Source organism: Bolinopsis microptera, chromosome 5 (genome assembly GCF_026151205.1).
Source record: "Bolinopsis microptera isolate Bmic1 chromosome 5, MBARI_Bmic_1.0, whole genome shotgun sequence".
NCBI lineage: Eukaryota > Metazoa > Ctenophora > Tentaculata > Lobata > Bolinopsidae > Bolinopsis > Bolinopsis microptera.
In genome coordinates this window covers 12,947,702-12,971,833 of record NC_087076.1, presented here as the reverse complement: position 1 = coordinate 12,971,833, position 24,132 = coordinate 12,947,702, and the positions used below count along the sequence as shown (strand labels likewise).

Below are 24,132 nucleotides of genomic sequence, written 5' to 3'. Positions count from 1 at the left end.
CCTGTCTGTTATAGCGTTATCATCAATCATAAAACTCTCACCTTTTACCCTAAAAGATTCTAGTAACCCAACATTAACAGGTACTTCTACATCCTTGGGGTCAACTTCTTGGGACACTTGCTTACAAAAGAAATTATACTTTTTGATGACAAGTGTATCAGGGTTCTTTAAGAACATCTCTATGACATAGGTCCGGGTCATGAAAAACACAACCGCAGTGTACATGTAGGTGAGAGTCATTGGTGTGCCGCATGCAACTGCAAACCAAATTGTTGTTAGGTGTAGTTTTTTAGCAGCTATCAGTGGGGCAAAAATTGTGGTTGCAGCACTTGATGTCAAGCTAATGATTCTAGTCCTTCTGATACGTGGAGTGATTTGTCCTTTGTAAACTGTAGGTGGTTGCGTACTCAACCATCTAGTAGTTGCCCCGCATGTAATTCCACGCAGGGATAGATGGAGGAGACGACTGGACAGTTGTAAGGACATACTTGATGATTGAGATAAATAATCAATCTATCACATCATGTAAAACCTAATAATGATGTATTGGTTAGAGCTGAAAAAAATAACTGCCAATTTAATAAACAAGAGAAAAACTAGACATATTATAATCCTATAGATACTACTAGATTACGGGTATCGGCCTTACAAAATGACACGAAAAAGGAGATGGCTCTGAAATGCACAAAAATGAGTTTTGTTCATGTTTTATTATCCAGATAGGTAGTTCAACAGGTATATTTTTCTTCCCGGGGGTTGATTTGATTGAAAAACCGTAAATTTTGCGATAAAAAATGACAATTTCGTCACGGCTGTCATTTTTTAACAGCATCCTATAGAAATTTGATTTCACCTAGGACAGTTAGATAAATATAATAGATTGAAGATTAGAATAGCTTTTACAGGAAAAAGGAAGATTAAAAAAGTTGGGCAATTTCGCGTGAGATAGTGCCTTACAAAATGACAACCCAAAACGGCATCACTTCAAATCCGATTTGGGAAAAAGTTTCATTATTCTTTCACGTGTCTTACTGTTAGATATATATGTTGTTTATATTATACCAGTTCTGTTTTTACCAGAGTATATTAAAAAAGGAACATTTTTTATACTTTGAAAAAATTTTAAAAATGTCATTTTGTGAGGCGTAAAAATAATTTTTTGTTTTCATACTTGAACACAGTATTTGGTTATATTTGATATTTTCTATGACTGGACAGATCACTTTTCAGTGTTTAGTTAACGTTTGACATGTTTTAGGAGTTGTTATTACTCTCTGCTTTCACAAAATAGAAGCTTTATTTCGTTGAGTTTTGAAATCAGAGTTTGAAATCATAGAGTTTGAAATCAAAGTTTTGATATCAGAACTGCACTTTTTTAATGCTACTTGATTGTTAACTGTCAGATTATGATTATTTTTAACTCCTTATTGTATTGACTGTTTCTGATCCATTTTAGATGATGAAAGTAATTCAATCTGAAACATTGTCATTTTGTAAGGCTTTTCGGTGTCATTTTGTGAGGCATTTTAATCAAAATTTATGATCAAACAAACACATTTAGGCTCATCATAAGCTTACTGGGTTTAAGAATACCAATAATTAGGCAAGGGGCATCCAATATAAATATGCCATCTTTGTATCATAAAATAAAACTGTCATTTTGTGAGGCATAACACTGTCATTTTGTGATGCTAGGTCATTTTTTTGTCATTTCTTCTACCAAAGTCACTAAAACAGTTTTTTTATTTGACCAGATGCAGAGTAGTCTTTGATTGACATAAGTCATGGTAGTACCTTATTTTCTGGGGTTAAATTCTAAACTTTGGTCTCCATTCTGGGTAACAGTTTGACGGGGCAATGACTGAACAGCAAAAACGTCCATATTTATGTAAGAAATATAGATTCTATGTCATTATCATTCCTTGGGAAGAGTTAATTAATGCTTTTTCTTTCATACAGTAAAAGGAATAGGGTTCAATGTATAGGGAACCTAAGCTACAGCATGGTCTATGTGGGCTGTCATTTTGTGAGGCCTGTCATTTTGTAAGGCCGATACCCGTAACGATGAAAATCTAAATATTATAGGCTACAATGAGCAAAAAAAGTGGTTGATCAAGCGCCCCAAGGTTGGACATCAAACTATTTAGAAACTTTGTATGATAGGTAGGGGATAGAAAACAGTCTATCCCCTTCTCAATTAATTGAATCACACATTTCTTAATGTGAGCCTATTGCAAATATCACATTTATCTTCATATAAGTGCAACATCATTAACTGTAATTTAAGGAGTCTTCACAAAGCCTTTCTTCCTGAGAGGGTTGGTTATACCTTATTGTTAAGAACTCTAACAGTGTAAATAATTTCAAAATAAATCTAGAATGTTTTAAAAAGAATTGTATCCTGAAAAGAATTTGTTATGATCATCATTGGAAAGGGTCCGAAGAATTGATAAGTAGAAATGAGGGAGGTAATTTTTGCAGGTAATTTTTGTAATTTTTCTCGAAATTGTTGTTTTCTTGAATTTTTCGAGAACAAGAGTAATCATAGATATCCTGTCATCACAGTGATTATGTGTGGTTCCATTAGCAAAAAGGAAGTTTAGTAATTTGAACTAAGAAATTTGCCTCCTACGTTTTTGAGAAATGAAACCTATCTTATTGGACCGGGCTCAGCCTGTCCTTCCACCAAATCTTCATTCGATTAGGTTTATGAACATTATAGCCTGAGGTCTCCAGGTAAAAACCCCAATTGATCAAGAGTACTCGAAATAGTGAGGGTACACTAAGTTTTTGGGGTTTCAGGTATGTGTAGCTTCGGCAAAGGATTTCCAACATTCGTGAAATTAAAGAACCACAACAAATCAAACAACTCTGATATAGCTCTGAAATTAGTGTTTAAACTGCGGCTCCAAAAATCTGATGTTAGATATAAAGCATACGCCATTACACATCAAAACAAATTAATTTCGAGTTCAATTATTGGAATAGGGAGATATCACAGTTTTTTATTTTAATAGTGTCACATAAATTAGTTGATAATGACTTTGTAATATGCATGGCTCAGGTCACCCACATGGTGGAACATAAATTTAAGATTTGAATTAAAATATTCAAACAATAAATAACCTTTTAAAAATGGAAAAATATTTATTTTTAGAAAATCCTAAAAACTGAGAAACATTTATAAAAAACCTTTACAGTAGCCAAATGAAATGACATCATTAATTTTAATTGTGATTATATTTTTCTTTTTAAAACGTTCGACACGCACGCGCAACGAAGGTTTATATATTAACATTTTTAATAATTGTAAATAAACTAGGAAAGAATTTAAAATGTATTAGTTTCTTTTTATAATGTGTCCAATTCTCTACATCGATATATAATACAAAATAAATTATTTTAAAACAAAAGCCTAGCCTGAGAATTTTTAATAAAGCTTTCCGAGTTGCTCTAACCACAGCCCTTTCGCTTGCAGTAGCGAAACAAGCGCGTCACGCAGTACGCGTAGACACATGGTTATGTGAACTTTCCGAGCTTTATCACTTATTTGGCAAACAATGAACTCCGCGCGCACGATAAATACATAATTGATTTCACATAGCCATGTATCTTTACGTGTATTTTGCGTGCGCGTGACACGTTTCTTTCTGCACTGCACAAGTACAATACAAATTGTATGCCGCCTTCGGCGGTCGCGCACTACTGCAAGCGAAAGGGCTTTGGTTAGAGCAAATGTTTAATCTAAGAACTATTATGGCATTACGCGTTGACCATTGTTAATGATCAGGCCCGGCGCGTGCTACATTTCGAGAAGAAAACGGCGCGCGCTACTTCGAAGAAATTTAGACGAGTAACATCCGTCAACATTATACGTACATTTCACTTTAACACTAGCTGCCAGTTGCCATATGGTATGAACATAAAATAATACTTTTCTGTTATTCAACTAGCTGAGCTGAGCTGCGCGAGTAATTGAAGGACGTCTTCGCTTCTCGCGCCGCGCGCATTGTGAATTTAGTATTATCTTAAGAAATTAAATTAACTTTTTAAAGTAATTAATTTTTACTCTAATTATGAATTATAAATCTAGCAGCATGCAAAATATAATATTTTTGAGTTATCTTAACAGAAGTTTACTTTTGTGTGATTAACTTTATAACTCCACTTTTGACCTATTTGGCGGCCATTTATTAATCCCATAATTGCACCGGTTTTTGTTCCGGGGGTGCGATTACAAAACTAATTGCAGTGTTTTGAGAGTGACCGAAATCTTATTAGGTACGATTACTAAACTAATTGCACTGATTCCCTAAAAGATGCTGTAAATCATGGCTCAGGCAGATAATTAGAGTTAGAGAGAGCACCTCGTAAAATGAGGACCTAATTAAAACCGAGTATTTTACTACTGTGAGGTGCTGATTCAAGTATTGACTTAAATCAACTACCTGAGGTAGTTTGGCGACCGTTAGTGCAATGGTCGCACGAAATAAATTTATGGGCACAAATTTAAATTTATAGTTTAGGACAACATCTTTCCTTGTGTTTGGAATAAGTCAATCCTTACATTGCATTAACACAACACAGTATGAGGCTGAGATCTCACTAATTATTTGTAAAACAAAAAGTGGCATAACTTATGTTCTGATAAATATTTTTGCTTCTAAATTTCACAGAATGTTAATAACAAGTATCTAAACCTTTGTGGCAAGTTTTGTGTGATTGCGAGCTTCACTGAGCTTATTTGACCAATTTAGCCCCTGAGCGAGCTAGCTTGAATTTCTCACCCAGAACTGTTTACATTGGTTAATAGAAACCACCAAAAAAAATCCTGGGTAACAAAATTAAAAAACCAGCGATTTATTCACGTTTTACCAATTCTATTCACATGGATCCATCGCACATTCCATTCTCTCTATATTTTAACTGATAAGGACTATCACAGATGATCCTTCCTGCTTGTTTATATCGTTCTTCTCACATGGAATGTGCGATGTATCATGGTGAATAGAATTGGTAAAACATAAATAAATCTGTGGTTTTTTAATTTTTTTACCCAGGATTTTTTTTGGTGGTTTCTATTAACCAATGTAAACAGTTCTGGGTGAGAAATTAAAGCTAACACACTCAGGAGCTAACTTTGTCAGACAAGCTCAGACTCACACAAAACTTAGCACGAAGTTGTGTCTAATCATGATTAACATTCTCTAAAAATTTGAATCAAAAATATTAATCAGAACGTAAGTTATGGCGCTTTTCCATTCTGAAATAAAATAATTAGTGAGATCTCAGCGAGCTGTTACAATTTTAAGAGATAAGGATGGGTAGACTTTTGAGGCCCACCCTGTATAACAACAAAGTCGGTGCGATTATAAACTAATTACACTGGTTATAACATCAGAGGCGTGGAGTTATACGCGAATCTAACTGCATGTATAATACGATTACACCAGTTATTGCACTCGGCTGCGCCTCGTGAAATAACTGCAATAATCGAACTCGGCTTCGCCTCGTGCGATTATTGTATCAATTTCCACTCGGCTGCGCCTCGTGCAATTAATAGTGTAATCGCATTATACGCAGTTAGATTAGCGTATATAATTAAACAATTACAATTGTTGAATTTATTTGTGCGTATATATATAATATATATATAATGTATTATTTGAGTAATTTTCTTTCTTTCCTACAATTTTCGACTCCTCTCATCATTATTACTGCAGGTCTTTTACTTAACTGTCAACAACAAGTCAAGTAACTCCGGTTAATATTAAATACTTTTTAGTGAAAGTTCAACGTTTCAGTCACCAACTGGCGTTCTTTTTAGCATGAGTTTAAGTATTTAAGTTTAATCACTGTATATTCATACAGGGAAATCTTAGGATGATGGTTTGGCAGTGGTTTGTGGCATAATTCTGAGCTGTTTAGTTGACGGATCGGAATAACTGGCCTATTTCCTTGGAACAATTACAATTGTGCTTCTACAGCTCTAATCGAATGTGCAGACACCTTTGTTTTTAGACTGCTGGTAACAATGTCATTTAGCTCTAGAATTGAATTGAGAAGTCCCTCCTGAAAAGTTTTGGTGTAGGTAGAGGAGTGGTATCTATCACAAGCAATGCAATCGGTTACATTTAACTGCCCGGAAAGACCATCGAAAAGTGTAGGTCGTTACACATCAGGTCATGTTATCCCGATCCAAGGCATCCGTTGATAGATCCTGATGTGCCCTTTAATAATGTGGTGCTTGTCATTAATTGGTGGGCACAAAGTAGCATGGAATCTCACAGACAATTAGTTCCCTGATGCTTCATTTAATACGATTAGCATCCGGATTCTGAAATTCTGCACCATTTGGCCTGTTATCAAGCAGTGTGGCATCTTTCTGAGATGTAAATTTCCTGACTAATCAAAAGATGTGAAATGTTCTTGGTGGTTGTGATTGTGCAGGCTTTGCATGCAACGCTTATTCTATGCATTTAATATGAGAAGTTCCCCCAATGAAATGTATGTTTTTGCTCGGCGGGGTTGAGTGTCTTACACTACCCCATCTTGTTAATAATTATTGATGAACTTCGCAGAACCTCAAGCCTGGCACATGCATCGACCTTCAGGTATTCACCTAGAAGCACTGCACAAGCATCTGGCGCAGTGGCGTAACGAAGGGCCCCGCTGACCCTGCTGTGTAGGGGGCGCCGTCTTAGGGGGGCGCCAAATCGTTTGAATGTGGGACAATTTCGAAAACTTAACTAAAGTACTAGCAAAACTGCGCATTTTTGCTCTAGATACACACTTTTTAAGAGATTTTACCATCGTATCCTCTAAAATCACCTAATTTTTTCAATTTTAGGGAGGGGCACCAAAAGGGGATGGGGCGCCAACAGGGGGGCGCCTTTTCGGCGGGTGCGCCAACAGGCAACGTTACGCCACTGATCTAGCGTTGGGTTTGTTTTGTTCAAATTGTGAATGGTTGAACTTACCATATATTCGTAAGTATGTGCTAGTAAAGATCTTATGGTGCTAGTAAAGCTCTTTTTGCCAACTGATTTTGGTTTAAGTACTAACCTACGTCTGGAATCAGAACAGGTGTAATTGTAATATCCCGCAAGGTCAGCATGCTAAATTATCTCGTTAAATTTCGTTTACCTTTAAAAATATTTAGAGTTCATGTTGATATAATTTAATTGATAAAATTTGTTTTTGTATTTAAAGATGATGAGTTTTTAATATGACGTAGAATTAAAGCTAGATCGGTATGGCATTTTTTGTATGTGTGCACGTTCAAAGGACCATGAACCTGCAAGTTCTTTTTATTTGTCAGTAGAGCATCTTTGGCTATACTGATTCTAACAAGTTTATTATCGGATGTTTACTTATATTTATTATGATAAATTTATTATTCAGAATAAAACAAATATTCAGAATAAAACAAATATTATATTCAAATCTCTTTATTCAACAATATTAAATCATTATAGAACCTAATTTGTGGCTTGATCGTTATGTTAGGGCTATTCTGTTAGCTGATGCTGACAGGCACTGCATGGGGCAGAGACTTAGGACCATTACGCTGGAGGCTTACAATGACCCTTTTTGAACCCCATGGCAGTGCTAGTTTTATTATGGTACAGATTGTAAATCGAAGTTATGAAAACGATCAAGTCACTCCTGTTTTACACTATCAACAGCTATTTAAAACAACCTAGATTGTACAACTCACTTTGAGGATTAAACTGTTAAGTGATGAGTGATTGGGGTCATTAAACATTTTAGTAGCGGAGACATGCGGATCAGCTTCTTGAGGTTCTAGTATTTCATTCAGACAAGAAGTTTTACTTTTTCAAATTTAGTTGTTCAAGCTGCCTGAGCTCAGAAAGTTTACCAAAGGGGCCCAGGTATTCTTGTCACTTTTACCCTCAGACGAGAGAATGACTTTTTTTACCTTTGATTTGAATACACCATGAGTGATTTCAAGGTCGTTCAGTGCCAACATCTGACGGAATGAATTCCAAAGGCAACTAGATTTGTAAACGAAACTGTTTGAGGGCATGGTTGTTATAAGAAGAGTTTCTTTGCCGGGTCTTTTAGACAAACAGAAAAGTTCAAATAGTGCAATTGGTGTTCGATATTTAAAGACTTTAAAAAGTTCATTGCAGCAGTGATACGCGTATAAATTATGCAATGTCATGAGTGATTGACGGGCAAAAATTGGCTTGGTGTGCTCTCTCTCAAAGAATTTGCTCGTAAGTTTCTGTTCACTGATAGGTCTAGTCCTAGCACATGTCATAAATTTATCAAGGTATGCTTTTTTGTCACCAAACATGATACGAACACACTTTTTCTGGGCTACAAATAGTGGTTGAAGTTTATTATTACTTGCACCTCCCCAAACGGTAATGCCATAAGATAGGTGACTTTCAAACAGTGTGTGGTACAAGTCCTTATGGATAGATGATGGAATTTTATCCTTAATCATGTACAGCATTTTCTAATATAAGATATTGTATTGATTGTTCTGTGGCAAATTAACTGTTCTCTTACTGATTTCTGTTCTGTGAAAGTGGCTGGAAATGTTCTCATTCGTGATGCACTTACAATGTTTCTGGGGCAAAGTTTGAATTGATCCCGTTTGTTGTGACAAGGAAAAGGCTCTTATCAGGAAAGGAATTGTTTGACATTTCAATGTAACAACATCGTATTCATGATCTCTATTATTTTCTATAATATACTAGTTGTGTTGAAAGTATTAAACATATACAAATTCCTGGTTCCAGCCAAATTTGTGAAACAGTCTCTTGTCCAATCTTGATTTCTTTCAATCATACAATATTGTTTGTGGGGTACAGTAATTGTACTATTTATACAAAAAGACATTTACAGATCAAATTCAATTCGAATTAACATATAAGCTTATGAAATCCTGGCAAAAACCTTTTTGCTGTCAAAAAATATAACATGATATTGATAAAATGTAGGCAACTATTGGTCATTATTATATGTATTAATGGATTCACTGACATCAGCATATCTCAGTCTTGCACGTTTTAAGAATCGAAAGAAAAATTTCCTAAATGAAGGCATGAATATCATATAAATTATAGGATTCATGGATGAGTTTAAACCAACACAAAATATCTCTTGAAAATTATTAAAATAGAAATAACTATCAAATGTGAATAGGTGTAAGGCTTTTGGATACAAATAGCCTACCGAGTATAATATTACAGTAACAACTGGTGGCACATTAAATATTATGTACACTACAGTCACCACTATAACAGTCAATGTTACTTTTTTCTTTTCGTTTATCACATTACCATTAATGTTTCTTACACTCATTTCAAGGGATACATTTATAGATTTCTTCATAGCATACACAGATAATATGCAGCTCAAAACAATCGGAATGACTGGTACAATCAGTGGTATGATCACCAAAAATAGGTGTGCTATCAACACAATCTTTGGTGAGGTTACTACATCTCCTATCATCCAGATGCATTTCGTGTTCATTTCGCTGTAGTAGTATTCAATCTTCATCTGAAAGTATAAGACAGCTTTAAAGACTGATTTTCACAAAAAATGTATTTATGAACTCAGTTTTCTTTTCTGAAGGCAATTATTCATAATCATAGGTAATTTTAACAACTCTTTGCTAATAAAGCTATCCAATCTATACAATCATAGAAGAGAATAAAACTTACTGCAAAGGGCACAGATGCTTGTAGGAGCTGCAAAACAGTGTAAAATATTATTATTATCAGAACAGATTTCTTACTGATACTTCTGAAAGGAAATAATAAGTACACGGTTCGAGTTACACTTAGTACCATGACTAGAAAAACTGACAATCTTGCTGCAACGTTCCACAGGAATCCATGTGCATTACACAACATTCTATAAGAGAAGAAGTGTCCTCTTCTGAAGTCTAGGTCTGAAATTCCGATTGGAGCCATCATCAAGCAAGTCAAAAAGTCTATGACTGATATCGAGATGTATATGATTTTGATTACGTCCTTCTTTGATTTCAAGAAGAATGCCAGTGCCATTGCGTTCCAAATAACTCCAAATGTTGCCATGTACAGTGCAAGGATTCCATTAAAGATATCTAGTGATCGTATGACCCATTGGGGCATTGTTGGATAGTAGACAGCATTTGCTATTGTGGCATCTGTTAGGTGGTCAATCATCCCTGATGTAAAGTTCATATGTGATACTTTTTTCCCTAAGAAATAGTTTTTGGTTAGAGTAATTTACCTGTAGTAAGGATTAAGATATAACAGCGGGATAAAATAAAAATGGGCGGGTAGAAACAATTTTGCAGTATTAACTTTAAAATACGCTTTGTGAACATTGTTTTACACATGATGTTAGGTTTGGGATATTTTGCGATGAAATGTACATTATATCACAGCTTTTGTTTATAATATCTGAAAGTTAGTAATGAAATTTGATGAGAATATAATAATCTGTTGCACTCATATTTAAATAGGTAGAACGATTTCTGTTCCTTCTATAAAGTGGTTCTCAATATTTATCCAATCAAAGTTTCATTTATTTGATTTATTCTCACCAAAATGAAATGCTCTTAACTAATCATTCTTTTATTCAGGATGGCTATATTAGAAGGTCCGGTGAACCTTTTAGCCAGCAATATGGGCCTCCCAGTCGATGCTGTAAGACTAGTAACGGGACTTCTCTTCTGTCAGATCTTTGCTGTTCTCCACCGAGTAGTGATCTCCAAGATGTCAGATCCCACAACTAAACGGACTATACATCTCCTGTTAGGACTATTTCTGGGCTACTATGTCTGGGATCTTGACTGTCTGCACCACTGTGCATCAGCTCTAGGCTTTTATCTTATGTTCTCCATTTTGCCCTGGGAATTGGCTGCCAAGCTGAACTTTTTATATCAGCTAGGATACCTTGCTGTGGGCTACTACTTCAACAACTTGGTAGAAAACTACGCTATCAACTGGACAACCTCCCAAGCTGTGGTAACCCTAAAGATGATCGGAATCGGGTTTGATTTGTGTGACCGTCAAAAGGATGGAGTGAAACTCCCTGGAGTTATGACGATCCTAGGTTATGTCTTCTTTATGGGTACATATCTGGTTGGACCTTTGGACGATTTCAAGAGATTCGAAGCATTCTTCAGCGATAAGTTGTTTGACAAGGAGAAGGGTCCGGGTATTGGAATTGGATTGAAGCGAGTGGCTCACGGGGTTTTCTACCTAGTTGTGTCTGTATTGACAACATCATTCTTTACAACCGACTACATGTTCACCCCACAATTTCTAGATCTACTGCTGCCTTTGAGGATCCTGTACGTTACTGCCTGGGGGCACTGTGGGCTGTACAAATACCTTGGAGTGTGGTGTATTGCTGAAAGCGCTTGTATGTACATGGGTTACACCTTCAACGGCGAGGAAAAGTGGGACGGCCTCCGGAATGTGTCCACCAACGCATTCCACCAGTCCACCAAGCTTCAGGACATCATAGAAACCTGGAACATCAACACCAGCAACTGGTGCGCGAAGCACATCTACAAGCGCTGCAGGTTCCTGGGGAACAAGAGTCTGTCCCAGCTGATTACCATGTTGTTCCTCGCTACGTGGCACGGACTCCATCTCGGTTACTTCATCTGCTTCTTCCAGGAGTTCCTCTACTTGTTTATGGAGAAGGGAGCCTCTACTAATCCTCTTCTTAAACAAGTCAGTAATGTCCTTCCTAAATCAGTCGAGAAGCTCCTGTGTTGGCTATATGCCAAGTTGTTCTTGTCCTTTGCTCTTGTCGGATTTGAACTCTACACCTTTGACAAAATCATGTACATTTACGGTTCCATCTACTACATCTGCCCGGTTATTGCTCTCGTTATTATTTCAACTAACACTATCTTTGCCGAAAAGATCTCATCTGACAAAATTGAGTAAAACTTACAAGAGTGATATACCGTGAACTCTTAGCGGTGAACTCTATTTAGAGGTCTCTAAGTGAACTCTATTTAGAGGTCTCATTATAAGAGTACTCCACCGTGAACTTTAGAGGTTCACTTGACCAGACTAGTAATTACAGCTGATTTTCCCGTTGTTCTAATCACTGTTTTAAGATAGGTACTTTAGAATATTATGCTTAATGGTAGTTGGCTAGAATGTTGTACATTTTTAATCTGTATAAATCCTTTTTGTGAAATATATTTTTGAACAGACTAAACCAATGTAATTTTTAGATCAGCTATTAGGATATAGGATTGAAATCAGTGCTGCTATTTTAGGTGCATGATTAAAATTAATACGCATGATAACTGATATATAAGTATGATACAATTTTGAGCATGGAATTTTAAAATGTGGGATAAATAAAAGACGTGTGTAATCTAGGTTAATTTTCATTTTCACTTTGCTTTCTGATTTTGCTCTTTGTTGTTGTCAATCTTACTGTTGAGCGGCTTTTTAATTGGGTTTCAAGCATTTTGTAGAATTAAATTGTAGCCAATTGATTTCTATTGCATGCTAAGGGTGTGATGTTTGTTTTTGAAACTGGCAGAGAAGAATTTAAGCGTAATTTGGGGTGTGCTAATTTTATCATAATAAGCAAGTATTGGGGATAAAGTAATGCTGACTATGATGAAGTTGTTGTTATTCTTTTCTTTTTAGATCACTTCGCCGAATAAATATGTCAATGTTTTGTTCTTCAATTGTCATATTGAGTACATATCAAAAGGACAAAGTTTTAAAAACCTCACTCCATCAGAAACTTGATGAGTGATCCTAAGAACAGACTACATAGATAAATTGTTACAAGTCACCTTTGAAAATCGAACAAGGCTTATGAGAACATGTAACTCGCGATATCTGTAAAGTGCAAACTGCAAACACTTGTGGTCTCATTTATTCTCTCACAATCTATATTATATAATAACTATTCGTTTTTCTAACCTGATTTCATCATTTCAGAATAAAATAAAGAACTGTTGGTTGAGACACAAAGTTAAATGCTAAAACACATTATTCGACCTACGATTTTTAAGTTCCGACGTTATACTAACTACTGGGTCAGCTAAGAAATAGCAGATCGGGCAAAACGATTTAGTAGATTTTCCGTTATAATAAAGAGAATTAAATACCAAGAAAGAAGCAAATGAGAATTATAGACTTAACTAACCCGCTTAACTAACTTTTTAAAGTAACTTTTTAAACTGCTATTTAACTAAGTTAGAACTATTATATCAGAACTTTCTTCACCCAAAACACGTCTCCTCTGTCTTTTCAGTGCAAGTAGAGGTCAACATTTTATACTGTCTCAGCTATATTTGCACGATCACATAACAGTGAATTACAATTGGACGAGGAACGACCACTTAAATCTTTAGCACAATAAAGAATTGAATGATATTTCTAAAGTAGCATGGACTTACACGACTGCAGTTAACATTAGATTCCATAGCTATAACATGTATAACAGTATAACTTGCTTGAATATTGAAAATTAGAATGCCTAAGACGTTTTGGAATCTACCAAGAAAAAACTGATCACATAATTAAAAAATACCTTGAACAAAAGAACAAAAGCGCGGCTGATGCAATGCAATCAGCTAGGTTGGATGAACAAGCAGCATATCCTCAATCACATCACCAATAGGTATGGACGCTAACCCAGCTGCAATAAAACAGTTCGTGGTCGTACCTTTGAAACCGTTTTATGGTCCACGATGGTCGTCACCGTAGACGGTCGTAGGCATTTATTTAAATAGTAATAGAGCCGTTTGGAGCGCGTTTTTTTGGGGATTATATTAAATTTAAACGAGACTAATTTTGTCAAAATATATAACGTCCCTGACAAATGGTGGTGTTATTTAGTTGCCGGCACGGAAGGAAAAGCCTTGGTAAGCACGTGAGGAGCTGAGGGGAGTGAAGATCCACCGTCACAGACACTGTTGCTCACCACTTAACCAATAACCATCGTAAAATTGGAGGTTAAATCGAAATCTTATTTACGGTTATTCGTGCGCATGAGCGCTTGTGGCGAGACAACCATTTAATCTGCAGTAACAGACGGTGCTGAAAATCTCTCTTAGTCCTGGTTACCGTATACTATATTTAATGTGGTCATGAGAGTTTCATTAAAATTCTCGGCTAATACTATAAAATTAACGGGATTGACGCTTCAAGATTAATGGGGAAGACAGGATTTAATGAAACAAATAGCGGTCCACCACATGTCTAACTCAATATTGCAGTGTGATGTTGTTAAGGGGAGGAATCTCCAGCAGTTAAGTAATGAAGAGCATGATTGGAGCAGCAACATGAACTTGTCTCAACTAGAGACTAGAGCTGGGATTAATCAGCTAGTCGCGCTATTAACACCACCTCGTACTGGGGGTATTTCACACGTGCTGAGGGTATTTCACACGTGGGCATTTCACACGTGGGCATTTCACTTGTGCGATGTTTCCACACGCTACCCAATATTAGCGATTGCACAGAACAAGATAGCACAAAACCAATGATCCGTTTAATCATAACGTGACACGTGTGGACTGTGGGGGCGCTGTGATTGTTACAGACGATCAATTAGTTTTGGGAGCTCTCATCTTCATTTGATTGGGAGTTCTCAGGAAAGTTCATTAATCGGGTGCCTGCAGGAAAGCTGTTTAACTATTATAGTTCATAACACTGCCTCAGCTGCAGGTTGATCGGGGAAGTTAAGATAATGGAACTTCACGGACAATATATGAAGCTGACAACAAATAATAATCATCTTGGGTTTCATTACCCGTGAATAACAAGTTATTATAACTACGTAACAAGGATTTATCCTGGCAATTACGAGCTTTCACCTGACACCTGACACGACTTATTTGTCTGTTTACTTGCTCAGCTTTCTTTTCCGTGTCATGCTCCCTAAATTTAACTGTCAATTTGTCAGCTACGTTGACTTTTCTCGCACATGAAGTTTAGAAATTTAAAATTGCAGCGTGAACTACAAACTACCACTCAAAGTTTAATAAAAATGAGTGTAAAATCCAACGTCATTAATTCCAGTATCTCAGACCTGTCTTGCAAGTGATATACACAAGTTTATAAATGACGCTAACTCAATGCTCAAGCTAAAAATATTGCAGAACCATGGGGCCAGAATTATAAATACGAGATGGCACGATTACCAAAGATTGACAAAACTCGAATAAAACTACTACTTATACTATCTGGTTTTAAAGATCAATGGCAGACTTTCTTAATTAACTTTCTTAATTTTCATCCAGAAAAGTAATCATAATCAGGAGAATAAGCCCCTTTGTGGGTTAAAAACAGTTAACTTACTGCAATATCATTAGGGGTGTGTTACTGTTGTTAACATTATGTGAACGGTTTATAAAACCTTCGGAAAAGATACGATCATAATCATAATTATTATAGTTATATTTATGATTGTAATATCGTTAGCATCATGATCAGAAATATATGTTCGATAAACTAATTAATCCCCGACAAATGTGTTATGTTCTACAGAAATGATGTCTGTTTTTTAATGATAAGATAGCTGCCTATTGGAATGAACTGAATGATGAAAGTTTTCTATCTGAAAAACCAAACATTTTCATAAATCAAATTCAACTTTGGTACGACACTTGGCAAATTGACCCGTTCATGGATAAGTTACGAAAAGCACAAATGTTACACATATTATGTCCATCAGTAAATATTATGAATAAGGAATAAGGATATATCCAAGCGTTACCCGGATAAAATGTTCTTCAAAAACCATTGAATCATTTAAAAAACCACGGTCAAACCGTGGGAATAATGAAAAAATTCACAATTTAATCGAAGTTTTCAAGTAAATAAATATAATTGAAGACAAATAAGTGTTATTTCGCAGCGGATCAGGCTCTTTATAGGCTCACTCTCTCGGGGCGGAACTGCTATCATCATATAATATTAACGTGACGTGAACACGTGCAAATGACGTGAACGCGTGCAAATGCAATGAACACGTGCAAATGCAATGAACAACCTTCATTAGATGATTCAAGCCAATTTTATTTTGACAGCTCTTATTTGACCCTACTCATATGTTTTAGTCAAATTTAGTATCGGCTCAAGTAGGAGGTGTTTACTGACGTACTATTTCGTCAGTTATTATATGAGCTTATCTCACGTGATACCCTTATATGGGCATGTATGGGCATGTCTCCACATGAGCTCCGTTTAACTTTATGAGACTGACACTTGACAGGAGATGACATCTTTATTTTCATGAATCTCATGATAATAAATCGTTTAAACAGCTAGTAATAATGAATTCGATCACCATCGCTAAAACATATTATATTATAATGATTGGCCTTCTATATTTTTATTCTATTACAATTGGATTTTAAACGTTTCCATCATCTTACTATACATAAAACGAGACGATATATTATTATGTTTGTTTATATATCCGAAGTCACTATCATTTTTCACTCAAAGGGATCTGACACGAATTACGTGAGTTATTAAAGGGTTGCGTGTGGGCAGTTACTTCTGGGCCACCCTGTATGTTTACATAATAGGGTGGCCCATAAGTGACTACCCACACGCAACCTCTTAATAACTCACGTAATTCGTCTCCAAATTGCACCAAAATTTCAGAGATTATAGATATGGGTCAAACTTAGATTTCCTGAAAGTTTCGTAAGCCACGCCCAATTACAGTGGGCGTGGCGTGACACTCCCTCTTTTTCACTATTGTCTTCATAAAATGAGAACGCTTTAAGCTAAGAACTCAAAATTTTGTGCACACATTTGGCTTGATAATTGAAAACCTTTCCCAAAGTTTCAAGTTCATTGGTTAAAATATTGCTAAGTTATGACCATTTCAAAACTCATCGGATACGTGATCCGAGCACTCAGTCAGTGATCTCGTCACTTGGTTAATGGCCTGTTTGGCTCACATGCACGGCTTGATTGGTTGCAGCCTGCTTATGGGCCGGCCTTTATAACAGCTGACAGCACCTAAAACGCTATCACACGAATTTATGGTGGTGTCACCATTTCAGGGCTTGTTAGCCCTGCTAGTCACAGGTTCCTTACAATCAATAAAGAGGAATGAACCATCCATTGAATCATCGAAAATGGTTCACTATCCTCCCTTTACTGCAGAACAACGATTGTTCGTCTACCTGAAGAAAGAAAATGGGGAGTTCTACCCTCAGATTAAACGACAATTTCAGATGAAATTCAACCGACCACCCCCTTGCCGGAAAAGCTGCTTTGACATTCATCACAAGATCAAGTTTACGTTTTCTGCACACGATCGGCGAAGAGTCGGCAGAAGACGAACTGCGAGGAAGACATCACGATGGTTGTTGGTGACGTGATAAACACACCTAAGATTGGCACCCGGAAACGAGCTCCTGCCTTAGACATCAGCAGAACAACCCTTCAGCGAATCCTCAAGCAAGACCTTTCTAACCGGGCCTACCGAATCACAATGAAACACAAACTTTTGGACCGTGATTTCCAATCGAGGATAGATTTCGCCAACACATTCCTGTCCAAGCAGAATGTGGATCCCTACTTTTAGGACTAAATCTGGTACAGCGGTGCCTCAAGGTGATTGCAGCTGGGGGACGACAATTTGAACATCTTAATTGAAATTATTGAATTTTTTTTGTGTGGGAATTTTTATTAGTTGATTTCATTTATTGATTTATCCTAAAAATTTGTGTTTTCCTTTACAGCAAAGTCATCATCGGTATCCAATCAAAGCCTAATGAACCTCATTAATACACGCTAACGCCTTACTCTTGATCAGATTGGGTGACGAGATCACTAATTGAGTGCAAATATCACTGACTGAGTGCTCGGATCACATATCCGATGGATTTTAAAATGGTCATAACTCAGCCATATTTTAACCAGTGAACTTGAAACTTTTGGAAAAGTTTTCAATTATCAAGCCAAATGTGTGCAAAAAATTTTGAGTTCTTAGCTTAAAGCGTTCTCATTTTATGAAGACAATAGTGAAAAAGAGGGAGTGTCACGCCACGCCCACTGTAATTGGGCGTGGCTTACAAAACTTTCAGGAAATCTAAGTTTGACCCATATCTATAATCTCTGAAATTTTGGTGCAATTTGGAGACGAATTACTTGAGTTATTAAGAGGTTGCGTGTGGGTAGTCACTTATGGGCCACCCTATATCCGAACCATTTTACTGACACCACGGCATCAATTTTAACACGACTTTCCGCAAAACTTTCCCTCATAATACTCCGCAGGATGCGGGTTATATGCCTGAGATATCGCCAAGGTTGACAGAAGGTGGAATTTGCCGCAATTTGTCGCAGAATTATAACATGCCACGAATTTGTCCCTTGTTGAGGAGGATTATGAAAATTGGCACGTTGAAGCGAAGGAAAATTATTGGTTTTAAAGAACATGACGGGGAGGGCAGGGCAAAAATATTAAGTTTCTCCATTTATAACACTGTAACACTGTAACACTGTGTACATTGTAACACTGTAACACTGTGTACAATGTAACACTGTAACACTGTAACACTGTAAGGGTCTGCCCACACTACGCCTTGTGGCGACGGGCCACATGGCCCGATTCACCTAAACACACTGTGCCACTTGGCGCGAGTAGTCACGCCATGTGGCCCGTCTATCTAAACACACTACGCCTGTTGGCGTGAAAACATGTTCCAGGCACGTAAGTTTTTGTGATTTTCGCCTCGAATTGGAAACGTTATCGAATATATAACGTGTGCGTCTCCTCCAATTTATTAAAAATTCCCACGCCATGTGGCCCGTCGCCACATGGCGTAGTGTGGGCAGACCCTAACACTGTAACATTGTAACACTATGGCCATTGGCCACTGATCATACCGTATGAATGTTAATTGAAATTACCGGTCGGGACCAAGAACACAGCCCAAATTAATGTCTCTGAAGATGAACCTACGACACATGGAGTAATGCGCTGCACTATGGTTACCATAGTTTCACCATATACAATATACATCAACAGCAAATGACACAAAGCTGGAACCTAGAGGGACCCAGGTGTCTTCTAAGGTTTAGCCTTCAATCAAAGAAAAAATAACACAAACTGGAATTATTGATACGACGTTTAAAATGTGATAGTGTGTTGTTGTTGTTGTATTTATAGTTGCGTGCTGGGGTTCACGCACCAGTGCCACAATATGCCAAAGCTGTCTGAACTATGACGCTGTTAGTGATTGAGGGCCCTTTGACTGGCCACCTTGCTCTACGTTTCCCACTTTGATCAGGGCAACTAAAGTGCTCTGCTCGGAATACAACTGCCTTCATTGCTCTGCGAGCTTGTCAGATTGTAATTGCAAGGGAGGATGGATTGAAGGAAAGGAAGTCATGCCAGATTGCAGTAAATAGGTATTGGAAACGTGACTAAATCGAAGTATCCTAATATGCTAATGAATTATTAGTATCGGGTAATGGGTTTCACCAACATTCATAGAAAATTGACTTTTGGATGACAAGATTCCATTGAAATTAATTTAATGGCAATCCACGAAAAAGAGGCTTCGCATATACGCTTGCACGGGTGCTGGACGCTGGTAGTGGTAATTGATTGTTTTTATTTTACCAGCAGATTGATCAAGAGCGATGAACCGTCAAGTATTTCAGTATTCTAGCTGAGGAGCTGATATAAAATTGAAAGAAATATTGGAATGTTACAATTACTGTACTATACAGTAGATAAGCAGGTTTAAATGTTTTTGTGAGAAATCCTCGGAATTCTTCACGATAGGCCCCGCAAATTTTCTAAAATTCTCGAGATTGTTAAGCATTTCAGCTTGTCCTGGTTTAAAGACCATTTAGAAACAACAAGCAAGCCTTTGTAAAGACTAGCTTCCATGGAAAATAGAATTTAAGCTTGCATAGGAAAAAAGAACAAATTGTACACATTGTACTCATCACCTCATTGTACGATAAGATAATAAGCAGCAGATAACTTGAAATAGACAATTAGTTATAATCATTTCTTTATCCGATACTACGAACAATGCTTTCAATCCTTCTAAATGGTTGTAAGTAGATCCCGGTCCCGAAGGAGTTCCTTTTTAAACGGTTAGATTGGAGAATGGTGATCTGTGTTTCTTAACTGTGTGTCAACTATCCATCAACAGATTACGTAGTCGCCAGATTGAGATTTGAAACGTTTTCAAACTGTGGCGTGCCTTGAATGAAAATACTAAAATATAAGAAATTGAGGGAACAGCTCCCTACCGAACCTACTGAACCTATGTTGTCTCAGAATAGTACAAATTTAAAATTCACTGAATAATATGAGCGGAAGCAAAAATTTAGAGAGACAGGTTCGACTACATAGTTAGGATAAATTCGTTAAACATGTGGTCAAGTTGTAAAACCTGTGATCACGTGCTCACTCAATGCGCCCACGTGCTCACTAAATATGCCCACGTGTTCGAAGCTGCAGCTCGGGGTTCAACCGTTTAAAGTGACCTCTCCTACTTTCTCTCGGTTCCCCCCAAAACTTGCGTCAATTGACGGGGGTATTGATGGTTGTGATGGTGGTAGAATTGTAAGAATTCGTCACGCCACTATACTACCATGAGTAAATCGTCGGAATCTCAACTTCTTGGACAGCGCTACTACTACAGTAGTGTTAACCCCTCTGTGTGGCAAAGCAAATCTGTGTAGGGCACAAAACTTTAGATACTCATTACCTGGAGGTCATTATGTATTGAACTCACACTAATAGATAGTGTAGACTGTAGTGTAGGCTAAATACTAACGATCTCTGCTACTAGCCCACCTACCTAGTGAGTTGTAACACTAACCACCTGTAACAGCTGAACACAGCTTTAGTTTCCATAGTAACCAGCTTTAGTTTCCATAGTAACCAGCTTTAGTTTCCATAGCTCCATAGTAACTGAGCTGGTCTCTGTAAACAAGTCCCAATGTGTTTTTTGAAGTGCTCAACATTCCATTCCTCACTGGATTGTTTTCAACATTTCTCAATTCTCACTACTAAACACTCACTACTAGACTGTTTTCACTTTCAGTGCTCAATATTGCTGAGGGACAGAAGAAACTATTTCCTCACGGAACTCTGTGCAATTCTCAGCGCTTCATATACACGCTTTTACACACATTTACAGATTTTTGCATATTTTAGCATGTGCCAGGTTGAACAGCGGAGGGACAAGCAAAAGATGTGTTAATTTCATCAACTCTGTAATACTGCGAGACGTTGCTGGCAAACTAAATTATCTTGATTTAAAAATTAAAATTATAACGGTATTACGCCGGGCGTGTCACTTGCTCTTTCCAAGGAATGAGAACAAACTGGTTTTAACTAGTTGTGTGACTTATGGCCTGGCCTGGCCACTGTTATCTTGATTTGGTATTATTATTATACATTGTATAATAAATAATATAAGGTGGTAGTTGAAGTACCAGTTTTCTTAGATCTTACTAGAAAATAGAATTTAAGCTTTCATAGATCTTACTAGAAAATAGAATTTAAGCTTTCATAGATCTTACTAGAGATTAGAGAATAGAATTTAAGCTTTCATAGATCTTGCTAGATTTCATTACGGAGGTTAACTCCCTCAGTACACTAGAGACTGACTCTATCTTGTAAGAGATGTACTATGATCCAGCGGCCATCTGCTAAATTCCCACTACATTTCACTAGATCACATTAAGTAAGATAACGGTCTCTTGAGTATTGCAAATGAGAAGTGGTGTTCCATTCTACGGCCGTCTAATAAAAGTAGCAATTAGCATCTCAACTGCATAGCGGTAGTGCAACTACCAGTTCCCTAGCTCCTGCTAGATCTCATTAGATCTAGTCAAGTATGTCGGCCGGAAAGAGTGAACCTTGGTGAGGAGATGTGAAGGTACCTGGTACTTCTACACCGTTATAGAGAGAGCAGACATACCACGTAACACACTTAATTTTTTTTTTTTTTTTTTTGGAAAACAAATAGAATAATATATAACAATATAATTTACAACAATGTATATCGACCAGATTTGAATCATCAATTAATTGAGTCCATAGGACTCATAATTAGCTAAGCTTTGATACAAAGCATGCGAACTCAAAGTCGCTTTCACAACTTTTGTCAACTGAATTGACAGAAGATCTGGTTCCTCTTATACACAGGAGAACCAGCTTCCTGATAATAAATGAAAGTTTACATCTTAAAAAATTTACAACATCTGAATAATTTTGTTGAGTTTTATACGCTATTTTCTCACACAATAATCTAAAGAATGTTCTCGCTTCTGGCCCGCTGCCACCCGTGACAGAGTACACCAGAGGACAGAAACTCCCATGTTCTACATTCAGAATTCTCTCGTTGTATAACCTCCGCTTCTGAGTCTCAGCTCTCTCGTATATTTTTTCTGTTGATGATGAGAGATAAGACTCAGAATTGGGATTGAGAAACTTTATGTCGAAATAGGAGTTCTGTCCCGGACGATAGAATCCCCTGGCACGGACGTCAGGGTGGGCATTGTCTCCTGTTAGTGTGGTACTTGTTGAGAAACTCTCCCCGTCTAAAGTCTGTAGGTGGGGCTCACATTCTACGTCTTTGCAAACAGTTGATAGTTGTTTGGCTATGAAATCCCTAACTGAGTTGTGGCGGATGATGATGTAGCCTCCTCTTGGACAGTTTAGAGCATGGTTGACACACTTAATGCTCCTTCATAAAGTATCTCATTGCATAAAGTATGAAGTGGCACCGGCTCCTAATATTAAATTAACAGTACTTCTACAACAGAGGTTACAGAAGTACGGGTTCTGGCTCTCAGTTGCCGCTATAATATCTTACCACCCCCACTGCTACAGATCCTGATAAAGTAAGAAGTGGCACAATAATCCGCATCATCCAGAGGTAATTGATTTACACTTTGTGTACAATTAACCTGGTGGGATCCAGCATGTATAATAATACTCCCCCCTCTCTCTCTCTCTCTCTCTCTCTCTCTCTCTCTCTCTCTCTATCTCTCTCTCTCTCTCTCTCTCTCTCTCTCTCTCTCTCTCTCTCTCTCTCTCTCTCCCTCTCTCTCTCTCTCCCTCTCTCTCTCTCCCTCTCTCTCTACAGAGTAAGAGGAGGTGTATAAGTGTACTACATTGAAGAAAGACTCTTTGTAATTGTGTACATCTTCATTGTCTAAATAATGGGCGGAGGTAGGCGGTGCACTATGTGTAGAAACATAGTGTACCCTTCCCTGTGGTTTACTGAACTCTCTTACGTTGAACAATTATTATACACTCACCTCATACCTCACCTCTACCTCACCTCATACCTCACCTCTACTGAACCTCTACCTCACCTCCCACCTGTCTCTCCTCTAGTGCGAGTAAATAATAAAGTAGCGGTGTACTGTTACCTCACTTCATACCTCGTACCTCACCACCACACGTCTTACTACTGAACCTCTCCCTCCCTCTCTCCTCTTGTTCTAGTAAAGTGGCGGTGTACTGCAGTAACAGTATTGTAACTTTGTAACGGTACAACGACAGTGCTGATACTGTTGTCATAATGATCGGGTATTATTGTTGGATATACAAATATCACTGCGTCGTAGACGGGACAACCAATTAAATACGACTTAAGAATCGATTAGCTGGGCCACCACGCACATATATATTATGGTTATCTCTAGACCGTATTGTTGAGTACTTACAAGCTGTGTATGTTGTTCTGAGGTAGAGAACAATGTATATATTATATACTTATACCAGTATATTACATTGTTCTGGTGAGAATATATAAAATTCCCAAATAAGGTCTACTTAACCGTTACATAACGTGTACAATAAGGTTATATCAGCGTGTAATAACGACACAGCTGCTGAACTCGTATTATTGCTATGTAGTAGCTGAGTATTTCATTGGTATTAACGGTTCATATAATATTCATAACATAGAATATAGATATAATCTATATAACATATTATATAGAATGTAGACATAATCAAAATTCCTGAGCTGAATAGGGCCGGTAGCTCAATTGGTAGAGCACCAGGCATGTAACTCGGAGGTTGGCGGATCATACCCGCCCCGGCACTATGCCGGCCCATGATTTTCCGAATCGCTTACCAGTGGAAATCTAGTCA

At 37.3% G+C, this 24,132-nt stretch overlaps 2 protein-coding genes across 2 annotated transcripts in view; both read left to right on the top strand.

Moving 5' to 3' along the window:
* Positions 1–24,132, top strand: part of LOC134815976 (uncharacterized) — a 578,562-nt gene that overhangs the window by 133,247 nt on the left and 421,183 nt on the right. The gene's annotated exons all lie outside the window — the stretch shown is intronic.
* On the top strand, positions 7,925–12,674 carry LOC134815065 (lysophospholipid acyltransferase 5-like). Its single transcript, XM_063823525.1, has one exon. The coding sequence runs from the start codon at positions 10,614–10,616 to the stop codon at positions 11,931–11,933; it is 1,320 nt and encodes a 439-aa protein (XP_063679595.1). The 5' UTR covers positions 7,925–10,613; the 3' UTR covers positions 11,934–12,674.